General features: G+C 38.6%; 1 protein-coding gene and 1 long non-coding RNA gene across 12 annotated transcripts in view; one reads left to right on the top strand and one right to left on the bottom strand.

Moving 5' to 3' along the window:
- The window catches only part of ZNF133 (zinc finger protein 133), a 26,264-nt gene extending 12,683 nt beyond the window's left edge, over positions 1-13,581 (top strand). For 3 of the 11 annotated variants that reach the window (XM_005604461.4, XM_005604458.4, XM_005604459.4), the window contains exons 2-4: positions 7,179-7,305; positions 7,778-7,873; positions 11,654-13,581. In XM_005604461.4, the coding sequence (XP_005604518.1) occupies positions 7,185-7,305; positions 7,778-7,873; positions 11,654-13,401 (1,965 nt within the window). In that variant the 5' untranslated portion in view covers positions 7,179-7,184 and the 3' untranslated portion in view covers positions 13,402-13,581. Of the gene's footprint in view, positions 1-802; positions 881-5,464; positions 7,067-7,178; positions 7,306-7,777; positions 7,874-11,653 lie in introns of those variants that run through there. The other 8 variants (XM_070247563.1, XM_070247561.1, XM_070247562.1 and 5 more) reach the window with 6 other exon arrangements.
- Positions 10,927-26,633, bottom strand: part of LOC111769951 (uncharacterized) — a 22,787-nt gene continuing 7,080 nt past the window's right edge. The window contains exons 2-3 of the long non-coding RNA XR_011430956.1: positions 11,639-11,849; positions 10,927-11,291 (exon numbers count right to left, since the gene is read on the bottom strand). This is a non-coding gene — a long non-coding RNA (uncharacterized lncRNA). The remainder of the gene's footprint in view (positions 11,292-11,638; positions 11,850-26,633) is intronic.

Raw genomic sequence — 26,633 nt, 5'->3', positions numbered from 1 at the left:
GTGCCAAAGGTAATCTTTGTAACTTCGTTGGTGATAGACAAACATTGCAATCTCACAGTCAGTTGACAGAGGAATACATTGTGAAAGAAAATGTGGTCTGCCGATGGAAATAGTATGACCATTGTTAAGAAGAATGGAGTTAGGTCTCTGAGCACTGGTGTACAAATAGCCCCAAGATATTAAATGAGAACAAGTCAAAGAACAATGCAGATGACTTTTATTTACAGGAAAATAACATTGTTTGCACATGTACACAAATATGAGTGAAAATAAAGAGATAAAGTATAAATCAAAGAAGCCTACTCACTGAACTGTTAACAGCAGTTTCCCTGGGGAAGGATGTGGGCCTGGGGCAGAGTCCAGAAAGAGAACTAAACTTTTTACTTTATAATCCTGGAGGGTTTTTTGGTCCAGTTTTTTCTGAAATGTTTTTAAAGCAAGCCTGTGAATTATTTTCATCCGTAAATACTTCAATATATATTTCTTTGAAAAACAACCACAATTCCATTTTCACAATCCCTCAGATTAATAATGATGCATTAACACTGTCTGCTGTCAAGTAGATGGCCTCAGAAACGTCCTTCTACATTTTATTTGTTGGGATCAGGAGAGTTTGAGACTGAACCTGCTGCAGCCCTGGCTCTCTGGACCTTTCTTCAGGGCCCTGGTAAAGAACCAGACTGTTAACACCTCCTATCGTGCTGCCCCTCCCCCAATTGTGGGGTTGGAGAGCTGGCCGTTCCTCACTCATGGGGAGAACATTTCCAGCTGATACCCTCTCATTTCTGTTTTCCTTACCCAGATCTGCCTTCTGAGATATCATCCTTCTTTAGGGATACCAGGAAAAATGGCCACAGGGTCCCGGAAAGCCAGGGTGACGGTGAGTGTTTCCTGCATTTCCACACTGGCTGTCGCAGGATGGACACATTCTCTTCTCTTGTCCTGACTGCCTTGGTACCTGGCAGAGTCCAGCTCTAGGCCTGGAAGTATGACTTATCTGACCTGCAGCCTGTTTGGCCCATGACTTGGTCAATTTAGAAAATTACCACTCATGCCCCTGGAAATGCACAGGATTAGAAAAGACCTGAGAAAAACGTTAGGTTTACACCTCAGGTTAAACCTCAGCACCCTACAACAATAAAAACACAAAACAAGAAAACAACAAATTTTGAGAAATCTGAGTTCCAGAGTTGCCAAACTATAAGATTCAGACATCCCATGTTCAAGAAAAAAAATCATAAAGCATACAAAGAAACAGGACAGTATAGCCCATTCAAAGGAAAAAAATCAATAGAAACCATTCCAGATAAAGGCCAGATGGGGGACTTACTGGACAACAACTTTAAAAAAGCAGTCTTAAAGATTGTCAGAACTTGCAGAAGACATGAACAAAGTCAAGAAAACAATGTAAGAACAAAATGAAAATACCAATAGAGAGAGAGAAAACATGAAAAGAAACCAAGAAGCTCAACAAACTCTAACTAGGATAAACTCTCAAAGAGACCCACACCAAGTACATTGTAATTAAACCCTCGAAAGCCAAAGCCAGCAGAGAATCTTAAAAGCAGCAAGAAAGAAGCTTTGTTAATATAAGGGGTCATCTTATATTATCAGCACATTTCTAATCAGAATCTTTGGAGGCGAGAAGGCAGTGGATTGATATATTCAAAGTGCTGAAAGAAAACAACTGTCAACTAAGAATTGTATATCCAGCAAAACTGTTTATAAGTAAGGGAGAAATTAAGACATTCCAGAAAAACAAAAGGTTCATTATCGCTAGACCTGCCTTGCAATAAATGCTAATGGGAGCCTTTCACGTAGAAATGAAAGGACACTAGATAGTTCCTTAAAGCCGTATGAAGAAATAAAATTCTCCAGTAAAGGTAAATAAAAGGGTAGTTATATAAGCTAGTGTTATTATCACCTTGGTTTGTAACTCCACTCTTTGTTTTTTGCATGATTTAGGAGACTAATGCATTGAAAAACACAATTCATCTATATTTTTGGACATAGTGCATAAAGATGTAATTTTGTGACTTTAGTAACTGACAGGAGGAGAGGATGGAGCTGTATAGGAGAAGAGTTTTGTATGCTATTGAAGTAAAGCTGATATAAATTCAATTTAGAGTTTTATAACTTTGGGATGTGACATTTAATCCCCATGGTAACTGCAAAGAATATATATATAGAATATATGCAAAAGGAAATGAGAAGAGAATTTAACAGTTGTACTAAAATCAACTAAATACCAACGAAGACAGAAATGTAGGAAATGAAGGACAAAAAAGCTATAAGGCATATAGAAAACATATACAAATTGGCAGAAGTAAGTCCATCCTTATCAGAAATTACATGATATGTAAATAGCTTACACTCTCCAATCAAAAGACAGAATTTGGCATAATGGATAACAACTATAAAAACATGATCCAACTATATACTGTCTTATAAGAGACATACTTAAGATCCAAAGACACAAATAGGTTGAAAGCAAAAGGATGGAAAAAGATAGTCCTTGCAAATAACCAAAAGAGAGTGGGGGTGGCTATAATAATATTAGACAAAATAGAGTTTAATTCAAAAGATTACAAGAGACAAGGAAAACATGATATATTAATAAAAGATTCAGTACAAGAAGATATAAAAATTATTCATGCTACATATCTAATAACGGACCCTAAAAATATATGAAGCAAATATTGACAGAATTAAAGGAGATATAGACAAATCTACACTGATAGTTGGAGACTTCAGTCTCCTACCCTCGGTAATGGATAGAACAACCAGACTGAAGATAAGTAAGGAAAGAGGACTTGAAGAACACAATAAATCAACTTGATCTAACAGACATATACAGAACATTCTACTCAAGAAAAACAGAATATACATTCTTCTCAAGTGCACATGGGACATCCTCCAGGATAGATCATGTGTTAGGCTACAGATTAAGTCTCAATAGATTTAAAATGACAGATATACAAAATATCTTCTCCCACTACAATGGGGTAAAGTTAGAAACCAATAACAGAAAGAAAACGGAAAAATTCCCAAATATGTAGAAATTAAACCACACACTCTTAACCCACAGATCAGAGAAGAAATCACAAGGGAAATTAGAAAATATTCACAGACAAATGAAAACAAAATACAACATACTAAAACTTACAGGATGCAGCAAAAGAAGTCCTAAGAGGGAAAGTTAGAGCTGTAACCACTTATACTAAAAAAGAGGAAAGATCTCCAGGCAACAAGCTAATTTTGCAACTTAAGGAACTAGGAAAAGAAGACTAAACCCAAACTTAGCAGAAGGAAGGAAATAACGAAGATTGGAGCAGAGTTAAATAGAGAATAGAAAAATAATAGAGAAAATAAACAAAACCAAAAGAAGATTACCAAAATGTACAAAACCTTTGCAACTTTCACTAAGGAAACAAGAAGACTCAAATTACTAAAATCAGAAATAAAAGTGGGGACATTACTGCTGATTCTGCAGAAGTAAAAGGATTGTAAGAGAGTGTTATGAACAATTGTACACCAACAAACTGGATGACCTAGGTGAAATGGAAAACTTCCTAGAAACATGAAACCTCTCAAGACAGAAGTGTGAGAAATAGAAATTCTGAAGAGAGCAGTAAGGAGATTGAATCAGTAATTAAAAACCTCCTAACAAAGAAAAGCCCTGGACCTGATGGCTTCACTGGTGAATTCTACCGTACATTTAAAGAAGGGCTAACACCAATTCTCAAACTTTTCCAAAAAAAATTGAAAAGAGAACACTGCCTAACTCATTCTATGAGGCCAGCTTTGCTTTGATACCAAAGCCAGACAGAAACACTAAAGAAAATTACAGACCAATATGTCTTATGAACATTGGTATAAAAATCCTCAACACGATACTAGCAAACTGAATTCAACAGCATATTAAAAGAATTATACACCATGACCAAGTGGGATGTATTCCTGCACTGCAAGGGTGGTTCAACATATAAACACCAATGAGTGTAATATACCACATTAATAGGTTAAGGAAAAAAAGCATATGATCATCTCAATTGATGCAGAAAAGCGTTTAACAAAATTCAACACCCTTTTGTGATAAAAACACTCAACAAACTAGGAATAGAAGGAAACTGCCTCAACATAGTAAAGGCCACATGTGATAAACACAAGGAGCATACTCCATGGTAAAAGACTGAAAGCTTCCTGTAAGATCGGGAATAAGACAAGTATGCCCACTTTTGCCACTTCTGCTGAACATAGTATTGGAAGTTCTAGCCAGAGCTAGTAGGCAAGAAAAAGAAACAAAAGGCATCTAAATTGGAAAGGAGGAAGTAAAATTGTCTGTTTGCAGATGTCATGGTCTTATACATAGGGAAGATTCCAGACACAAACACAAAAACCTGTTAGAATTGTAATATACAAATTCCACATAGTAGCAGGATGGAAAATCACACAAAAATCAGTTGCATTTCTATACGGTAACGATCTGAAATGGAAATTAACAAAATAAATTCCACCTGCGATAACATCAAAATAAAATACTGGGGAATTAACTTAAGCAAGGAGGTGAAAGACTTGTACATTGAAAACTACGAAACATTACTGAAAGAATTAAAGAAGACAGAAATAAATGAAAAGACATTGTGTGTTTATGGATTGGAAAACTTAATATTGTTAAGATGACAATAGTACTCAAACTGCTTCAATGTAATCCCTATCAAAATCCCAATGACTTTTTTTTTGTCGAAATAGAAAAAATTCATCTTAAAATTCATATGGAATCTCAAGGGACTCTGAATAGCCAAAACGATCTTGAAAAAGAAGAACAAAATTGGAGGACTCAAGTTCCTGATTTCAAAATTTAGTACAGAGCTACTGTAATCCAAATTCTGTGGTATCGGCAGAGAGGTAGAATTACAGACTAATGGAATAGAACAGAGAGCCCAGAAATAAACCCTCACGTATATGGTCAGATGATTTTCAACAAGAGTACCAAGACCATTCATTGTGGAAAGGACACAACTGTATATTGACATGCTAGAGAATGTAGTTGGACCCTTTCCTAATACTATATACAAAAATTAACTCGAAATGGAGCAAAGACCTTAATAGGTAAGAGCTAAAACTATAAAGCTCTTAAAAGAAAACATAGGGAAAAGCTTCATAAAATTGGATTTAGTGATGATTTCTTGGATATTACACCAAAAATCTGACAACAAAAGAAAAAATAGATCAGTTGGACTTTATCAAAATTAAAATTATTTGTGCATCAGAGAGAGATAATGTATTTGCAAACCACATATATAAGTAATTAATATCCAGAATATATAAATGACTCCTATAACTCAAAAACAACAGCAGCAAAAAAAATCTCAATTCAAGAGTAGGCGAAGGACTTGAAGAGACATTTTTGCAAAGAAGACATACAAACAGCAAGTAAGCACCTGAAAAGATGCTCACCATTACTAATCATTAGGAAGATGCGAATCAAGACCACAGTGAGAAACCACTTCACACCCGTTAGGATGGCTATTATCAACAAAACAGAAAGCAACAAGTGTTGGCAAGGATGTGGACAAGTTAGAACCCTTTTACATTGCTAGTTGGGATGTAAAATGGTGCACCCACTGTGGAGAACAGTTCATTGGTTCCTGAAAAAATTGAACATGAAATTACCATTTGATCCAACAATTCCACTTCTGGGTATTTAACCAAAAGAACTGAAAGCAATTGGTATGGTAGTGTTATTCACAATAGCTATAAGGTGGATAAAAACCCAAAGTCCATCAATGGATGAATCGTATATACATACAATCAAATATTTTTAAGCTATAAAAAGGAAGGAAATTCTGAGTACAGGCTTCTACATGGATGAACCTTGAAGACATTATGCTAAATGAAATAGGCCAGACACAAAAGGACAAATAGTGTATGATTCCACTTATTTGCAACACATAGAATAGCCAAATCCATGGAGATAGAAAATAATATGGTGGTTACCAGGATTTGCGGGGAGGAGGGAGTTATTGTTTAATGGTTACAGAGTTTTAGCATGGGATGACAGACAAGTTCTGGAGATGGATAGTAGTGATGGTTGTACAACAATATGAATGTACTTAATGCTACTGCAACGTACACTTAAAAATGGTAAAAATAGTAAAATTTTTGTATATATTTTACAGTAAAAAAAAGTGTACCGACTGCTACACCCAGTCTCTTCTGTATTCTACCACCAGGTGCCTTTGATTCCTCCCAGGTAGTCCTCCTGTCCTCATCGCGGGCTTTCTCTCTTCCTCAGCTCACAGTGTCCTCTCCTCTGCTCCCCACATGCCTCATCTGGCATATCTAGCACTTTCCTCTTCCCTTGATTCCTGCTCTTCCTTCAAGACCTCCAAGTTCCCGACCCTATCTCGTGAAACCTCTTCTGATGTCTGTCTTCTAGTGTACCCTCCATTTTGAAATAGTATTGAAATAGAGTAAAATTGGGCAGGGGGATGAGAACGGAGTGCAGAGATAAATTCGTGTACTGAGTGGCCAGGAGGTCCACCCTGAGCACCCACAGTGTGAGGCAGGAGTTTAATGGTACCCACATTTCACAGGTGAGAAGACTGAGGCACTAGTTCACTGGAAGTGGGCCCCAACCCAGGTTGGTATGGTTCAAGTCTGTGCTCTTCACCACTCCCCGCTTGTGCCTCTCAGGCCCGAGAAGGCCAGAGGGGTGTGGGATTTAGAGGAAGGACTGAGTTGTAGTTTGATCTTTGCCATTTTTGTATGAACGTCAGTCACTCAGATGCTTCAATACTAATACGGTCAGTCAGACTATTCTTTTTAAATTCTTAAAACTCGGAAGTTTGTTGCTTTACTGTTGTTTAATTTTTATATGTTGTTTGCTCTTCCCTCAGCCTGGATTTAAAGTTCACAAAATTTAGGGACTCCATTCTTTGCATGTATACCTCAAGACAGCCCACTCAGGATCTTGAATGTGTAGATTCACAAGTGTTGTTGGCCAGATAGCGACAGGGGTTGGAAGGCCTTCAAACGCATGGCGTCAGGGTTACAGACAAAGGCAAGATCTAGATGTCTCCCCTAACTCCCCCAGGCCGCCCTCTCCCTGCCCCTCACCTGAGTCATGGGCAAGGCTGGCTGCTGGGTGAGCAGGGCTGTGTTTTGTGTTTCAGGCACACATGGCATTCAGAGATGTGGCTGTGGATTTCACCCAGGAGGAGTGGCTGCTGCTGAGCCCTGCTCAGAGGTCCCTGTACAGGGAGGTGATGCTGGAGAACTACAGCAACCTGGTCTCACTGGGTAAGCCTGGCGTCTCTTAGGACTCACATTCTTGCTGCTGGGCATTTTAGGCTGTGCTTGAAGCAGCCATCTTGCTTTCTGACTTTGCCTTTCGGTTGGATTCAAAAGAAAAGACAATCTGTTCCGTTTCCCCAGGGAAGGTCTGATTTTGTAGAGATGAATTGGGTAGATCTGTGTGTGTGTGTGTGTTGTGTGTGCTACTCTGCATTTCTAGGCCTTTCCCCCCAGCCTCTCTGGGTAAGCATAACATCTTTTCCTAGGTTACCTTCTTTTAAATGAGGGAGGTGTTTTTCTTCCCAGCATGGAGTAGAGTCAGTGTGCTCTCATCCTAGCTCCGCTTCCCGACTCGTCCCTTCCATCGCTGACAGCTCACTATTCTCATGTCTTGTCTACCACTTTTTTAAGTTCCCCACCCAGTTTGGCACTTGAGCCTGTAATCTACAGCCACCTTGTTTTCTTTTCCTGTGAACAGGAATTCCATTTTCTAAACCAAAACTCATCACCCAGCTGGAGCAAGGGAAGGAAACCTGGAGAGAGGAGACACAAGGCCCACCAGCCACCTGTCCAGGTGAGTGGGGACACTGGGCAAATGGAGCACAGAGCTGCAGGCAGCTGAGGGGATGGGAGTGAGGAGGAGACCTCACTCAGCTGCTGGGGAGGGAAGCCATGCTCCTGGCCTCCTGGGCTGCTGCTTGCATTGCCTGGCATGGCCTCCCTTCATCCTCACTCGAGCTTTCCTGGTCTCTTGTGGCCTTCCTCCACTGGGTTTGCCCTCTCTATTTGACTCAGTTCTCTCCCACATTCATAGGCTTCTTTCTCTTGTTACTGTTTTTTTTGAAAGATGAAGTGAGAATGTGGGAAAAAAACTGAGTGAGCTAAAGAAAAAAGGCAAGCCAAATGGGAGGAAGGAAGGGTAAAAAGCCAGTTGGGAAATTGAAATGGAGTTGTAAAAAATGGAGAGATAAGAATGGATTTCACCCAGGAAGGTGTTTACTATCTGGCCATTTAAGAAGTTTGCTGAGCCCTGCTCTAAGGGATTACGATACACAGCCTTAACTTTTCTTATTCTGGGCACCACTTTGTGTAAATCATAAGAATACTGCAATTGCACAGTTCCAATTACCCCTCTCCCCCACGGGCTTTATTCGGTAGTTGTCATTTGTATTACACCAAATGCATTCCAAACTCCCTAATACGATGTTAAAATATTTGTTTTAAACACAGGTATTTTTTTTAATCAAGAGAAAAAATATTCTTTTATACTCATTCAGATAATTTACTATTTTCTATGCTCTTCATTTTTTTCTGGACATCTGAGTTTCTACCTGGTAGCATTTTCCTGCAGCCTGAAGGACTTCGTTTAGCATTTCTTGTGGTGCCAATGGCAGTGTATTCACTAGCATTCTGTTTTTCTGAATGTGTGTTTATTTCACCTTCATTCTTGAAAGATATTTTCACTGGATATAGAATCCCAGATTGTTTTTCAGCACCTTAAAGATATTGTTCCCCTGATTTTGCCTCCATTGTTTCTGATGAGAAGTCAGCTGTCTTTTCTACAATTATTACCCTGATTTTTTGTTACCTTTTTTTTTCACCCCTGGCCGATTTCAGAGTTTTCTGTCTGTTTTTGGTGTTCAGTTTGACTACACTGGGACTGCTTGGGATTCACTGAAATTTTTGAATCAATAAATTTATGACTAGAGCCAAATTTGAGAAAGTTTTGGATGTTATTCCTTCACATTTTTTTTATTCTTCATTTTCTCTCTCCCTTTGTGGGACTACGATTACATGTGTTTTAGTCCTTTTTATATTGTCACACAGGTTATTGAGCCTGTCCATATTTTTAATTTTTTTTTTCTGGCAGTTCTTCAGATTGGCTGATTTCTGTTGATCCGTCTTCAGGTTTACTGTCTCATCTGCATCTCCAGTATGCTGTTAAGCCCTGGCCAGGGAATTTTTCATTTCAGATATTGTCTTTTTCACTTCTATCATTTCCATTTACTTTTATTATAATTTTCTGTTTTTGTGATGATATTTCCTATGTGTTCATTAATGATGAGCAAATTGTCCTTTACCTTCTTAACAGAATAACTCAGATACTTAATGGTTACATTATTAAATGAAAAGGTTGAAGAATAGTTACCAGTTCAGTTATTTATTAAAAAAAAAGAAGTGTGTGAAAAAGTATGTATCAGTATGTTTATGTGAACATAGAAGTCTGTATTGTTATTTACCATGGCCAGTGGGGGCAAGATTGGAGAGAGTGGGGAAAGGGGTTTCTGGCAATTTTTCTTTCTATTTGGCCTTATTTTTAAATGATAGAAGTGTAGATAACTTTAAAGAATTATGTATGTATTTTTTAATTTTTAAAATACTTTTGTCAATTTTATAAATGTTTCACACACAGAGAGAAGTATGTGTTTTTTTTTCTGGGGAAGAAATTGTCTATTTCTTTCAGTTTTATTAAATTTAAAAGAGAGCCTTACAATTAATTCTTAGAATCAAGAGACCATAGCATATATGATAGAAATTTTTCCTATTTTTCAAGTTGTTTGTGTCTTATTTTCGATCTGCTAGGAAGAGTCATATTTTTAGCATTTCTCCATATATTTCTAAGTTTTTGTCTTATATTGCACTTCAGTATACTCAGGCATATGAAGGTTCATGATAATAGCGTCTCATTCATTAATGACGTTTTTAACATTAGAGATCTCTTTGTTCCATGTGATATTCCTTTGACTTTTTCTTTGTTTCTTGTTAGTCTTAGCACTCACTTTCTTGTTTATTTTTTTGTTATGGTATTTCTGTGTTCACTCTTTTATTTTTTAAATAAAAATAATGTGATTTGGGTGCTTTGTAGCTGGTATTACACTTTATGCCAAACCAAGAGTTGTTGTCTTTTAATAGGGACTTTGCTGTAACAACTGATGAGTTTCATGGACTTACTTGGGGGCTGACTTTGAGGCAGCTCTGTAGGTCCTTGAGTACAGTGATAGGAAAGAAGGTCAGGCCAAAGGAAGTCAAGTCTGTCATAGTCACCTTGGCCTCCCAGAAGAAAACACCACAGACTGCGTGGGCTAAATGATAGAAGTTTATTATCTTGCAGCTCTGGAGGCTGACGGTTCTCGTAGGTTTTGGATAATCAAGGTGTCGGCAGGTTCAGTGGCTCACGGGCCTCTCTTTTGGGCTTGCAGATGGCCGCCTTCTCCTGTGTCCTCACATGGCCTTTTCTCTGTGTGCATCTGCTGTCTCCTCCTCCTCTTATAAGGACACCAGTCATATTGAATTAAGGTCCCACCCTTATGACCTTTCTTAACCTTAATTACCTCTTTAAAGGCCCTATCTCTAAATACGTTGGCATTCTACGTAGGATGGAATAATTCTGGAATGTAGATGTGTACACAGTTGGTTTTTAAAAGCTGAGTGTTGATCTAAGATCTGACACTGATCAAAGAAAGAGTGTTCAAGTAGGTCTAGTAAGATCTGTACCTGGTTTCTCAAATTGTGTGGTCATTTATTGCCTTAGGCTGACTAGAACCAGTTGTGATGGAACAACTCATTCAGTGTTGACATCTTTGACACAAGAGATACTATAAGAAGACAATGTTTCTTTTCCACTGATTTCTGGGGAAATTTTTATTTAGCTTAATTATGGAAATTAATAGGGCTTGGATTGGTCAGGGGCACCAAGAGGGAGCTTCTTTTAAGTCACTGGAGGCGTAGACTGTGTTTGTGTTGCCCATTGCTGAAAGCCTACTGCCTTGTAGAAATTCTGGCACGAAGAAATCCTGTAATAAATACTTCCTAGTGGGTAGGGAAACGCCAGCTGGGCTGTCTCACACATGATCTCTCTAGCCGCTCTGACGCTGCTTCCTACACTAGGGGTTCTCCAGTCTGAATGACTGCTTGCTCCCTCCATCCCTGTCCTCACAGGGACATAGGGAAAGACGTAACGGCATTTCCACATGGGTCCTCTGGTTAGGTATCTGTCAGTCAAAGAAAATACTTGTGGACACGGCTGATACCAGTGTAGGTGGTTGTGAGTTGGAAGATAATTGTAGTGGGGGGGGGGGACTGTTGCATATTGGCCCTATTTACAGAGCCAAAACTGCCTGTGGTGCTTTTATAGTCTGAAACATAGAATAGATCTTAGGAGTGGGTTTTCTGGATTGTAATGGAAGATGTGATGGGCTGTAAAAGTGGGTCATATAAAGGAAGTCTTGACTGGGTAGCCCTTAAACCTGAGGCATTTTAAAGAACAGGGAATTGAGTCTCGCTATTAGACCAGGCGGAAGTGCTTGGGCTGCCCCACCAAATCTCAGTTCTGACTCACACTTTGTCTCTGCAGCAGAAGCAAAGCCAGAACTCCACCTCTGTCCCTTCTGCCCTCCGGATTTCTCCAGTCAGAAAGTCCACATGCAGCGCGTGCTGTGTAATCATCCCCCCTGGATCTTCACATGCTCATGTCCAGAAGATCACGTCCAGCCAGGGGATCCGTGCCCGGGGGACCAGAAGGAGCAGCCACAAGCCTCTGGTCAAAGTTCCTGGAGTGATAGAGCAGAAGGTCAAGAGAGAGAAAGTACCAAACCTTTGTTTGGAAAGACGAAGAAAAGGACTTTAGGAGCATTGTCCAGGCCACCCCAAAGGCAGCCAGTCAGCTCTAGGAACGGCGTCAGAGGCGTGGAGATAGAGGCCAGCCCAGCTCAGACGGGGAGCCCCGAGGAAACAGACACATTGTTGAAGAGGATAGAAGTCTTAGGGTTTGGAACAGTCAATTGTGGAGAGTGTGGACTCGGCTTCAGCAAGATGACAAACCTGCTCAGTCACCAGAGGATACACTCGGGGGAGAAGCCTTATGTGTGCGGGGTGTGTGAGAAGGGTTTTAGTCTCAAGAAGAGCCTTGCCAGACACCAGAAGGCCCACTCGGGGGAGAAGCCTATTGTGTGCAGGGAATGTGGACGAGGATTTAACCGGAAGTCAACACTCATCATACACGAGAGGACACACTCAGGCGAAAAGCCTTATATGTGCAGTGAGTGTGGGCGAGGCTTTAGTCAGAAGTCAAACCTCATCATACACCAGAGGACACACTCGGGGGAGAAGCCCTATGTGTGCCGGGAGTGTGGGAAAGGCTTCAGCCAGAAGTCAGCTGTCGTTAGACACCAGCGGACACACTTAGAGGAGAAGACCATCGTGTGCAGCGATTGTGGACTAGGCTTCAGTGATAGGTCGAACCTCATCTCACACCAGAGAACGCACTCGGGAGAGAAACCTTATGCCTGCAAGGAGTGTGGGCGATGCTTTAGGCAGAGGACCACGCTTGTCAACCACCAGAGGACACACTCAAAGGAGAAGCCTTATGTGTGTGGAGTGTGTGGGCACAGCTTTAGCCAGAATTCAACCCTCATCTCACACAGGCGGACACACACTGGGGAGAAGCCTTATGTGTGTGGGGTGTGTGGGCGAGGCTTTAGTCTGAAGTCACACCTCAACAGACACCAGAACATACACTCAGGGGATAAGCCCATTGTGTGCAAGGACTGTGGGCGAGGCTTCAGCCAGCAATCAAATCTCATCAGACACCAGAGGACACACTCAGGGGAAAAGCCTATGGTGTGTGAGGAGTGCGGGCGAGGCTTCAGCCAGAAGTCAAACCTCATTGCACACCAGAGGACACACTCAGGGGAAAAGCCGTATGTGTGCAGGGAGTGTGGGCGAGGCTTCAGCCACCAGGCGGGTCTCATCAGGCACAAGAGGAAACACTCGAGGGAGAAGCCTTACACATGCAGGCAGTGTGGGCTAGGCTTTAGCAATAAGTCGGCCCTAATCACACACAAATGGGCACACTCAGAAGAGAAGCTGTGTGTGTGCAGAGAGTGCGGCCAAGGCTTTATCCAAAAGTCACACCTCGTCCTACATCAGATGACACACCAGGGGGAGAAGCTTTACGTGTGCAAGACGTGTGGGCAAGGCTTCAGCCAGAAGTCTCACCTCAGTAGACACAGGAGGATGAAATCTGTCCACCAGAGACCACCACCCCACCCGGCCTCTGAGGCCTGTTCCGGACAATCGTCTGACCCCTTACACTCTCTTTGAAAGTGAAGATGGCGGTGAGGACTAAATAATCACAATTTTTACACTTTCATGAAATGGAGTAGAAAAATGCATTCCGTAAGTGATCAAAGGACATTTGACCTAGTTTACTTTCTTCACACTAAGTCTTCATGTTTTGTGGCCTTTTGTTCCAATAAACTTCGCTTCTTTACAAATCTGTAAGCTTGATTGTATACCTCATTCACTCGTCTGTAAAGGTCGGGAATAAGGAGTGGGACAGATATCTTGAACTCCTAAGCCCACAGTTCCACAAGAATTCAATTCCTCGGAAGATAAAAGAACTGAGTCACTCCTGTATTTGTTGGAAAGTCTGGTCATTTGTATAGGGAGAGAATCTAGGAACTGTATTCAGGGATTTTAGGTGAGGGGAGGGAATCTTCCAGAAGTTACAGCTTCCTCTAGTAATCTGTTCACCTGCAACTACCCTTTTCCCTTGGCTTCTGTGACAGCTCCCTTTCTTGCCTCTCCCCTCCTAGCTCTCAAACATCTATATTGTTGCCTTTGCTGAAGCATCCCCTAGCCACCTTTATTGCTTTTTCTCAGGCTCTAGTCCCTGATGCTCCCATCTTTGAGCCCCCTTAACAAGACATTGTCCCCAGCACTCCAGCTCCAGGGCCTGGTCCTTCAGCTATGACCAAGCAATTATCTAGTCTCAGAAACTTGAGTTTCCAATTGCACCCATATCAGACCACCAAGAACATGGACGATACACAGCTGCCCCCAGCTACACCACTTCATCAGCATTCCAATAATATAATGACCTGTAACCATATTCTCTCCTCAGCCTCCAATAACAGGGATATTGGACTCTTGAAGCCATACTCCCAGATCATACCAGGGTTTAGAACTTTCAGTTGTACTCCTTAGGACTCTATCCCAGGACCCAGGACCCCTGGAAGCCATCCAATAACTGTTCTAAGATCCCTTAGCCGTACACCCTGGATAGTTCTCCAATCACAAGGGTGAAGATATTTAGCTGTATTTAAAGATTCTTAAAGCTCCCCCATTGTGTTCCAGTCCAAAGTGGTTTTGCTCAAAACAAGTGGCCTTTAAGGTAAAGATCATCTCAAGGGTGTAGCTGTAAGACCCTTTTTATAAGACTTAAGAAAATTTAAGCGTGCAGCTTCTAGACCCTCTCAACTACACAAAATGGTTTCTATGCATTTTAAGGGTATCATCCCACAGCACCCTGATATTCAACCCATACCAGAGAGGGACTCGAAGAGCTTTGTAGATGTGGTTTCATCTACTGAAGTGAACTTCAATAAGAAGCATAGGAAACTCATGAGATTTTAATAGAGACACCAGCTTGGCCTGAAAAGGACAGAAAAATCCAGTCTATGGGCAGGGAGCCAAGCTGAGAAATCTACTAAGGTGCAAACATTGGCCATTTCTTATAGAAAAGGAAGAATAACTTGGAGTGCAGACACACAAGCCATAGAGAATCTCTCAGGGGGCAGTCCTGGGCACTACTCAAGGGACTGTGATGTGTGCCCAGCTGAATTTCAGAATTTTTATGAACCAGTGCCTGTTAGGGGTCTGCTATTTCTCCATTTTTTTTAAATGGGAGTAACTATTGTGGTTATCCTATCTCTGAATCAACGTTGAATGTTAGATATGCTTTAGTTCGAAGGTCCTCAAATAAAGCATCGTCTGTACCTTGACATGCTTTAGATAACAAGATCCTGAACTTTGAGCCAGTGCCATAAAGGGATAAGACTTTGGGGGTCTTAGTGATGAGTGAGTATTTCACATGGGATAGACATGAAGGTTGGTGTTCCGAGAGCGGACTGTGGAGATAGCCTCCAAGATAGACATCAATTCCTTCCTGTAAATATCATGAATCTGGGCTTACTGACTTGTCCCCCATATGGACAAGAAACATGATTTTTAAAATTCTATTTCAATTTTTAAAATTCAATTTCATGTAAATATTGGGGACATAAGTCATATGCCAGATATTTGTTCCCAGATACCCTGGAAAAGGGATCATTTCATCCAAATCTGGTCAAATTTGGGGGCTAATTGGAACTAGGTGCTACACCAGATTCTCTTCGAAAATATGCATACGATGTGATTTCTTATCCAAATTCATGCAAATCTTGGGACATTTTAGACATGTCTTATGCAAGACTTTTCTTCCAAGTGAACTAGAAATGTGAGTTTTCAAATTGGTTAAGATAGTGAAATTTTTTAGACATAATTCTTACGCCACATTTTCTTCCAGAATGGCCTAAAAATGTGATATTTCATCCAAACGTCCTCAACTTGTGGATTTTGGGGGTAAGCCCTGTTCCAGATTGTTCTTTGTAAATGACCATAAAATATTATTTTGTGTTAAAATTTACTAATATTGTGAGATTTAGTAGACATAAATCCGGTGTCAGATTTTCTTCCAAAGTGACCCCCAAACATGGTATTTTTTTAAGTCCAAATTCACGCCAAAGTGCAATTTTTTTAACGTAAGTCCTATGCCAGCTTTTTCTTCCAAAAAGTGGATTTCTTTGGATGTAAGTCCCATGCAATTGTTTTTTTCTTCCAAAATGGTTCAGAAAGATGGCGATGCCTTTTCATCCAAATTTGCCTCAAATTTACTTTTGGACATTATCATTTGCCATGTTTTTCTCCAAAGTGATGTGAAACAAAATATTTTATCCAAATTTGCTAAATCTTGAAAGATTTTGGATATGAATTATTTACCATAATTTTTTCCCAAAATGGCACAGAAATGTGGGTTTTTAAATCTAAAACCTTTCACATTATGGAGTTTTCTTTGACAAGTCTTAAGGCAATTTTTTCTTCAAAATGGCCCAGAAATATGATTTTTCATTCAAATTGGTTCAAATTCTAGATTATTTTGGATATAAATCCTATGCCAGATTATTTCTTCAAAATGACCTGGAAATATTTCTTTTTCCATCTAAATTCTCATAGATCATAGATTTCTGGGGTTTTTGTTGTTGTTTGATAGTTTTCAAGTCTGGGCAAAGTGAATTACTGTTGAGATCAGGATAGGTACTGGTGAAAAAAAATGTATACACAAATCTGTCCCAATATAAATGGTTCTCAGTATCTGAAAATGTCTTTACTGAGGGAGTTAATCTGAAAATGTGTGATGCTGAACATCTTCTATTCCAATGAGAGTCCTTAGTATGCTATTTACACATAATATCTGTTCCTTGCCTTGAGGCTAGAGTCTCTTTTATTTTCTGGAGGCTGGTGTTTTGTTTTGTTTTGTTTTGTTTTTGTTTTTGTTTTTCATCACATTTCTTCAACAGCATTGAACACTTAGTTTATGAAAAGACTTATATACTAAAAATTTTCTGAGAGTCTCTGGTTCTGAATTTTTTATTTGTGTGACTTTTGTTTTTAAGGAAATGACACACTTCTAATTGCTGAGGGTAAAGCTTAGCCATATGGGAGTGATGTCACTGAAAATGGCAGAGTAGGGAGCTCCAAAACTCTGCCCCTCCACAAAAGCAAAGAATAAGCTAGCAAAAACTGTATGAATCAACTGTTTCAGAACTCTGAATCTATTTTTTTAAAAAACTTAGAACAAGCAGGGGAATGCTAACTGAAGAAGGAGGCTGCTGAATTTTGGTAAGACAGTGCTGTGGCAGTCTATCTTATCTGTGTAACATCTTCTACCCACAGCTGAGTAGCAGCCATGAAGACTGCAGCCCACATTCTGGGTCCAGGTTTTTGTACCAGAGGGAGCAATGTGGACCTTATTCCCCAGGCACTGTGGTGGTGTGTTTTAATCTGTCTGGTGACTCCCTGAAGGACTGGCTCAAGGGCTTCACCTGACTTGGACTTTCCCCAGGGCAGAAGCAGTTTCTCAGGTGGCACTTACTGAAAGCATTCAAAGGCAAATGTGTTAGCCTCAGCCACCTGAGGCAAGGGACTACAGAGGGAAAAGCAACAGAGAGCCAGAACAGCCTAAGAAGGAAGAGGTTAGCGAAGGAGATACTTGGGGGAATGAGGGCTTTGAAAAGCCTACACATTTACCAAGAATCTAGAAGGCCACATGCATGCCCAGGGCTGGACATCTGCTCAGAAAAGACCTGAGGAGACCCTAATCTTTCACCTCTGGCTGACTTTTAGGCTCCACACAAGGAAGAAGTAAAGGCTCAGGCAGAATTTTAAGCAGCCTGGCTAAAGCACTGAAGGAGGGTCTTACACAGAGCCAACGTGCAAAGACTGGGAGAGTAGTTTGTATTTTTGGCTCCAGGTATTTAAGGAAATCTCTGTCAAATGACTAGCTGTTCACTAAGCTAACAGAAGAGAGACTTCAATGGCTACACATGACAAAGAATACAGTCTTTGCCAAAATGGATTAGAAAAGTCACTAAACAAACAACCCAAAAGAAGCAGCAACAACAAGCCTTGGGGTGGGGGCAAAATCTGATTTCTAGAGTTGCCACATTACATTATCCAAAATTTCCAGTTTTCAACAAAAAATTATGAAACATGCAAAGAAACAAGAAGTTATGAGCCATTCACAGGGAAATAAGAAATTTATAACTGTCCCTGAGGAATCCTAGACTTTGGACTTACTAGACCAAGAATTTAAATCAGTCGTCTTTAAAAATGTTCAAAGAGCTAAAGGAAACCTAAACAAAGAACTCAAGGAAACCAGGAGAATGATATGTCACCAAATAGAGAGTATCAATAAAGATATAGAAATTATAAGAAGGAATCTAATAGAAATTACAGAGCTGAAAAATACAATAACTGAAATAAAAAATTTAACTAGAGAGATTCAACAGCAGAAGAAAGGACCAACAAACTTGAACATAGGTCAATTGAAATTATCCAGTATGAGAAGCAGAAAGGAAGAAGAGTGAGAGAAAATGAACAGAATCTCAGAGAACTATGGGACACCATCAAGCCTAACAATGTACACATAATGGGAGTCCCAGAATGATAAGAGTGAGAGAGGCAGAAAAAATATTAGAAGAAACAATGATGCAAAGCCTCTGAAATTTGATGAAAGACATGAATTTACACATCCAACAAGCTCAATAAAGTTAAAGTAGGATAAATTCAAAGACATCCACACCATGACACATTATAGTCAAATTATCCAAAGAAAAACACAAAATCTTGAAAGAACAAGAGAAAAAAGACTTGTCACATACAAGAGATCCTCAGTAAGATTAACAGCTAGTTTTTCATTAGACACTATGGGTGCCAGAAGACAGTAGAATGGTATATTTGCCAAGAATTCTATATCTGGCAAAACTAAAGGAGAAATTAAGACATTCTCAGATAAATAAACTGAAGGAGTCCATCGCTAATAAACATGTCCTACAAGAAATGCTAAAGACTGAAATGAAAGGACACTAGAGGGTAACTTGAAGTCATACAAATAAATAAGTAATCCCAGTAAGGGTAGCTGCATTGTTAAGTATAAAGTCAGTATTATTGTATTTTTGGCTTGTAACTCCTCCTTTTTTCCTATGTAATTTAAAAGACAAATGCATAAGCAATAATTCAAAACCTAAGTTGATGAGCACACAATGTATAAAGGTGCAATTTGTGACAATAACAACATAAGGGGGGATGAATTATATGGAAGCAGACTTTTTGTATTCCATTGAAACTGTTAGTATTAATTCAAACTAGGTTATTAATTTAAGATGATAATTGTAATCCCCAGAGTGACTATTGAAGAAAATAATTAGAAAATATACAGAAATAGATTCTGTACTGATATGAATGTGTATAATTGGAAATATACAGAATACGCGTTTTGAGAAGGAATCAAATATACACTTGAAAAAATCAACTAAACACAAAAGAAGGCAGTGATGGAGGAATTTGGGGACAGAAAATATATAAGCTTATAGAAAATAAATGCCAGAATTGCAGAAGTGTGTCCTTTCTTATCAGTAAGTGTTTAAATATTAAATGGATTAAACTCTCCAATTAAAAGGGAGAGACTGGCAGAATGGATTTTTTTAAAACCTATAATCCAACTATAGGCTAGCTCTAAGAGACACACTTTAGAGCCAAAGACACAAATAGATTGAAAGAATGTGTGGAAAAAAGATACTCCATGCAAATAGTAACCAAAACAGAACTAAAGTGGCTATATTAATATCAGACAAATAGTCTCTAAGTCAAAAAGTTTTCAAGAGACAATGATATTATATGGTGATATAAGGGTCAATCCATCTAGAAGATATAACAATTATAAACATATGCACAGCTAACAATAGAACCGCATGATATATGAAGCAAAAAATGAACAGAATTGAAGGGAGAAAGATTTCTACAATAGCAGTTGAAGACTTCAATGACTTACCTTCAACAAAGGGTAGAGAAACTAGATAGAAGGTCAGTAAGGAAGCAAAGAATTTGAGCATCACTCTAAACCAACTAGACTTAACAGACATTTATAGAACACGCCACCCAGTGACAGCAGAATGCACATGCTTGTCAAGTGCACATCCTTCAAAATATGTTGGACTATAAAACAATTCTCAATAAATATAAAAGGATTGAAATCATATGAAGTATATTCTCTGGCCACAAAGAAATAAAATTGGAAACCAATAACAGAAGGAAAACTGAATTTTCACAAATATTTGGAAGCTAAAGAACACACTCATAAACAACCCATGAGTAAAAGAAGAGATCATAAGAAAAATTAGAAATTGTTTTGACTGGAGCAGTTAATGTCTACTACTAAAGTTTCCACCACAGATGTGAAAAAAATTCTCTTGTGTTTTCTGTCTGATTATAACAACTACGATTGAATGGGGGACTAAAGGAATTATAAAACTTGGGGGGAGGCAGATAGTTTTTCAATTCAGAAATAATTTTGTAAACAACATAGCCTATTTTACTCCAAAAAAAAATTATAAGAAATCTAAAAATTGAATTTACGTTAGAAGTGCTGGAAAATTATTTCCTTTACACCCTTGCCTTCTGGTTTATTCCACTTGAAAAGTTTAAAGATCAAAACTAATTTGGATTAAAAGCAAACCAATGATTCTTTGATTAAAAAATAATTGTTTTGAGATGAGTGAAATGAAAACACAACATACTGAAACGTATAGGATGCAGCAAAAGTAATGCTCAGAAGGAAATTTATAGCTATAAATGTCTACATTAAAAAAAGAAGAAAGATCTCAAATCAATAACTTAACGTTTGACCTTAGGAAACTAGAAAAAGAGCAAACTCAACCTAAAGAAAAGAGAAAAGAAATAATAAAGACTAGAGTGGAAATTAAAGCACACCATAGAAATTATAAAGAAAGTCAGTGAACTCAAAAGTTGGTTCTTTGAACAGATCAACAGAACTGACAAACTTAGCTAGACTGTCCAAGACAAAAAGAGAGGAAACCCAAATGATTAAAATCAGAAATTAAAGTAGGGCCATTACTAATGACTTTACAGAGATAAAGAGGATTCTAAGAGCATACTATGAATACATCTTATGAGTACATCAACAAGTTAGTTAACCTAGATGAAATGGACAAATTGCTAGAAACACATATTACAAAAACTTAATCATGAATAAATAGAAAATCTGAACAGACCAATAACAAGTAAGGAGGTTGAATCAGTAATCAAAAACCTTCTAACAAAGAAAATTCCCAAACCATATGGCTTCAGTGGTGAATTCTAGCAAACATTTAAAGAATTAATACTAATCCTTTTCAAACACTTCCAAAAAGTGGAAGAGGGAACACTTCCTAACTCATTCTGTGAGGCCAGTATTACCCTGACAGCAAAGCCTGACAAAGACACCAGAAGAAAAGAAAACTACAGACTAATCTCCCTTATGGATATAGATGGGAAACTCCTCCCAAAATACTAGCAGCAGAATCCAGCAATATATTAAAAGGATTTTGCACCATGATTGAGTGGGCTCATGCTTTAGCATGTGGAAATCAATCACTGTAACATACCACATTCATATAATGAAGGGAGAAAAACCTCACCTTCCCCTTAGATTAAATATCCAGAACAGGCAAATCTATAGAGACAGAAAGCAAATTAGTGGTTGCCAGGGGCTAAGAGGAGGTCGAGATGGGGAGTGACTGCTCCCCAATAATGATACAGGGTGGTCTTTTGGGGTGATAAAGATGTTCTAGAACTAGATAGTGGTGATTGTTGCAGAACATTGTGAATGCTAAAAGCCATTGAATTGTATACTTCAAAAATGGTTAAAATGGTAAATTGTATATTACGTGAATCTTATCTCAATTAAAAATAAAAATCTTAGGCACCCAAATCCTGTAATTGGTGGAAGAATAGAATAACAACAACAAAAATCTAGGGCCATGTATTTACTGCTTTGGTGTTTGAAGACTAAAATATTTGGGAACTAAAATCACCAATATAAAATAAAGCTTAGGGGCTGGCCCTGTGGCCGAGTGGTTAAGTTCACATGCTCCGCTTCGGCGGGCCAGGGTTTCACCGGTTCAGATCCCAGGCACGGACATGGCACTGCTTGTTAGGCCATGCTGAAACAACGTCCCACATACCACAACTAGAAGGACCCACAACTAAAATATACAACTATGTACTGGGAGCCTTTGGGGAGAAGAAGGAAAAATACAAAATAAAAAAAATAAAATCTTTAAAATAAAGCTTACACATCCTAAACTGGCAGCAACAGCATTTTAATTGTTTTCTTAAATTTTCCAAAAGAAATTCTGTGTCTTACTTGGAAACAATTGAAATGAGTGAGAGAAATCATTCTGAAAAGTCAGAGCCTTTGCTTTATTTATGGCTCACAGCTGATTGTTTGGGATTGGTAAGTCTTCTAAGTGTCTATTTCTTAATCTATACAGTGTGGAAGCATCCATCTCAGGAGCAGGTGTTGGTGTCCTACTGGCCAGCCAGAATGACTGCTTGGTTTTGTAATATAAATTTTGGGGGAGGCTTTCTTGGAAGAAGCAAAATGTTGTGTTCTAGTCACTGTTCTCAAACTACATACAATGTTATAAAGAAGAACAATGCAACTCCTGTGGAACACTGAGACAGTCCAGAGCTAAGGGCTTATTTTTGTGACCTAATCTCTCAGTGCTACTGGTAAAACAAAGGGGATGACTTCACAGAGAATAAGTGTAGTCAAGAAAGTTTTCATTTAGAGGGGTGTAATGTTAGGTAGAAATCAAGGAATGATGAAAAGGACCTGGAAATTCAAAGAAGAGAAAATTCAGGAAAAACTGGAAGTAGAATTTTCTGGTATGAAAATGTCAGCTATAGATAAGACTTTTTGCCTGGATTTTATGAAATGTATTAGGGAAATAAGATTAATAAATTTTTAATAACGATCAGGTGAAATTATAGAGGGCTTGAAAATCCAGCTCAAGGAGTCTAGAGTTGGAATTATGAAGGAGGAGGGAGACAAAATTTAAAAAAGTAATAAAACACTGAGGCATTTTAACCATTGGAGTAATTTGGTGAAAGAGGCAAGGAAAATCAGACTGACAGTAGTACTCAAAAGTTTGGATATAGATGATAGAAAAGAAAATTGTAAGATGCTTGCCCTTTTCCAGGTCAAATATTAAATATCTTTTAATGCTAGTATACCTTCCTACTCTTGCTGTTTTTATTTATCTCAACCTGAAAGGACACCCTGTGCTTCCTATGGCATCTGTAGCTTTTTTTAGAAGCACATCTCTGCTTTCCTTCGTAAGTCTAAACTGAGCCCACCAGGGCTCAGACTGCTGAGTAAATGATGATGTTTTCCATCCTGAAAAATGTGCTGTGCTGCCCCATTGCTTTGAGCTTTGATAGGAGGATGTGGCCTGGGAACCAAGGAATGATTAAGTGCTAATTTATAAAATTTTTGTGTTGTCTAGTGGAGTATAAAGAGGCTATTTTCTTGATTTATATTAAATAGATACAATCCCAAACACTTTTTATACTGTATTCCTTACTTAAAGGGAGAAATTTGTTGACTGGGACTCAAAGAGTCTGAGGTCCTGAGTGATGACATGTTCTTTTATTCTTTATGATTTGAGTCTAGATATTATAACAATATGTAGTGAAGCTGTGCATTTGAGCCAACATAAATACTAGGGCTCCTCTGCCTTCCTCTTCTATCCCTGAGAAAAGAATTTGTAAATTTACATTTCTGCTTCAAATTCTCTAAAACATAACCTGTTTCAGTAAATATTCATTGAGAAAACTGCAATAAATTGCAAATTGATATCAGCAAAAAAACCCAACCAAACAAAAAGCTATCCAAACACAAACGTAATGGAAATTTCTCATGATTTATTGGGTTAATAATAAATCACATCTGAACTTACATGTTAAAATTGAAGATATCAGAAAGACTATAAATTGAAAATCCATAATGTTAGCCAAAGTATTCTTCAAAAAATAATTCTTAGCCTTAAATGGAAACAAGAAGGACTAAAATCTACAAAGTATGTGTGCAAGTCAAGAACCAAGAAGAAAATCAGCAAAAATGGTCAGAGTCAACTTTTATAGAACTCTGGAAATGAACCAAAGACACCTACTAGTGCTTATTCAAGAAAAACAGCTGAGTCTCAGTAAAGACAATAAGCTTTGTGGCATTTAATTTGCCTTAGTCACATCCCCATTCTCCAGCTCAGAGGTAGCCTTGAAAAATAGCAATCCACATTCCCAGGTCAGCTTGTCAGCCACCAGAGGGAACAGAATGACACGATAACTCTTCCAAAACCTCATTTCTAAAGAATTATCATATTCAATTTATGTGGTGGTTCCTTGGAAGACCCCACTTACGAGGTTGACTTAAGTTCATCCAGTGCTAAAAAGACTTCTTCCCAGGGTCTGAGGAAGTGTTTGCTGAAAACAATTATATGCGATTCTTTTAACTTTGTGGCTGCCTGAGGCAATGGATAAGAATTGGGGCAAGCAATAAATAGACTAACCAGAAAGTTTAAAAGAAAAAATGCAGAGTGATATATCCATCTGGGCTTTTAAAAGCTCTGAAATATTCTTTGGAATCTAGAAGGCCATGTACATTCTCAGGAAAGACCTGAGCTCTCACCTCTGACTGACTTTGATGTTCTGTGCAGCAGGAAGTGAAGGCTGAGGGAGAGTTGTAATCTGCCTGGCCGAGTCTTGTTGAAGGCGTGCTCCAACATTCACACAGAGCACTTCAAGCAAAGACTGGATGATTTATTGTTTTCAGGTGTTTAAGGAAATCTCTGTCCAATTAGTAGCTGATGACAGCTAACTGAGTATTCAGTAGCTGTATGCAACAAAGACCTTACAGAATTAATTCAGAAAAGTTGCTAAACAAACTATGACAAGAAGTAATAACAGCAAACCCTAGGGAGGAGGAGAATCTGATTTCCAGAATTCCCACATTACATTATTTTAAATGTCCAGTTTTCAACAAAAAGTTATGAAACATACAAATAAATAAGAAAGTATGACCATACATGGGGGGTGAGGGAAGGAATCAATACAAACTATCTTTGAGGTAGGCCAGATGTTGGACTTACTAAACAAAGACTTTAAATAAGCTATTTTTAGTGTGTTCAAAGAGCTAAAAGAAAGCATGGGAATGATGTCTCACCAAATAGAAAATATTAATAAAGTGATAGAAATTAAGAGGAACTACAAAGAAATTCTGCAGTTAATAATTACAATAACTGAAATGAAAAATTAACTAGAGATGTTCAACAGCAGATTTGAGTAGGTAGAAGAAGGAATCAGTGGACTTGAATATAAGTCAGTTGAGATTATCCAATATGAGGAACAAAAACTAAAAAGAATGAAGACAAGTGAATAGAACCCCAGAGACCTGTGGGACAATATCAAATGCACCAATACATGCATAATGGGAGGCCCAGAAGGAGATGAGTGAGAAGGGCAGAAAGAACATTTGAACAAATGGCCAAAATTTTCCCAAATTTGATGAAAGACATCAATTTTCAAATCCAAGAATCTCAAAAAATCTCCAAAGAGGATAAATTCAGAGAGATCCACACCTAGACACATCATAATCAAACTGTCAAAAGACAAAGACTAAGAGAGAATCTTGAAATCAGTGAGAGAAACCACTTATCATTTATAAGGGATCTTCAATAAGGCTAACAGTAGATTTCTCATCAGAAACCATGAAAGCCAGAAGGCAATGGGATGACATATTCAAAATGCTGAAGGGAAAATGCTTGTCAACCAAGAATTGCATGTCCAGCAAAATTATCCTTCAAAAATGAAGGAGAAATTAAGATATCCCCAGATAAACAAAAACAATTTATTTCTAGTAGACCTGCTCTACAAGAATTGATGAGGTAATTAAAATGGTATTAGAAAAAATATAACACAAAAGAAAGCAGGAATGGAGAAAGAGAGGGACATGAGACATACAGAAAACAAATTGTAAAAGTGCCAGACCTAAATCCTACCTTAACAGTAATTACATTAATGCAAATAGATTACTTTCCAAATAAAAGGCAGAGATTGGGAGAAGGGATTAAAAAATAACTATGTGCTGTCAACACTTTAGATTCAAAACACAAGTAGGTTGAAAGTAAAGAGATGAAAAAAGATATACCAGGCAAACAGCACCCAAAAGAAAGCTAGAGTGGCTACACTAATATCAGACAAAATAGACTTTAAGTCCAGAAATGTTACTAGGGACAAAGAAGGACATTTTATAATGATAAAAGAGCCAATTCTTCAGGAAGATATTATGATTATAAACATATATACACACCTAAAAACAGAGCCTCAAGGGGCCAGCCCTGTGGCCTAGTGGTTAAGTTCAGCACTCTCCACTTCAGTGGCCTGGGTCTGGTTCCCAGGCGTGGACCTGCACCACTCGTTGACAGCCGTGCTCTGGTGGTGACCCACATGCAAAGTAGAGGAAGGTTGGCACAGATGACTCAGGGCGAACCTTCCTCAAGCAAAAGAGGAAGATTGGCAACAGATGTTAGCTCAGAGCAAAGCTTCATCAGCAAAAAAAAACAAAAACAGAGCCTCAAAATACATGTAAAGTAAAGCTGATAGGCTTGAAGGGAAAAATAAACAATTCAACAATAATTATTGGAGGCCTCAATACTTCACTTTCAATAATGGATAAAACAATTAGCAGATCAGCAAGAAAACAGGAAACTGATTGCTATATAATCCAACTAGACCTGACAGACTGTACAGCTCCATAGAGTACGCCACACAGCAACAGCAGAAGCCACATTCTTCTCAAGTGCACATGGAACATTCTCCAGACAGACCATATATTA

This window comes from Equus caballus, chromosome 22 (genome assembly GCF_041296265.1).
Source record: "Equus caballus isolate H_3958 breed thoroughbred chromosome 22, TB-T2T, whole genome shotgun sequence".
Lineage (NCBI taxonomy): Eukaryota > Metazoa > Chordata > Mammalia > Perissodactyla > Equidae > Equus > Equus caballus.
This window is presented reverse-complemented; position numbering and strand designations above follow the sequence as displayed.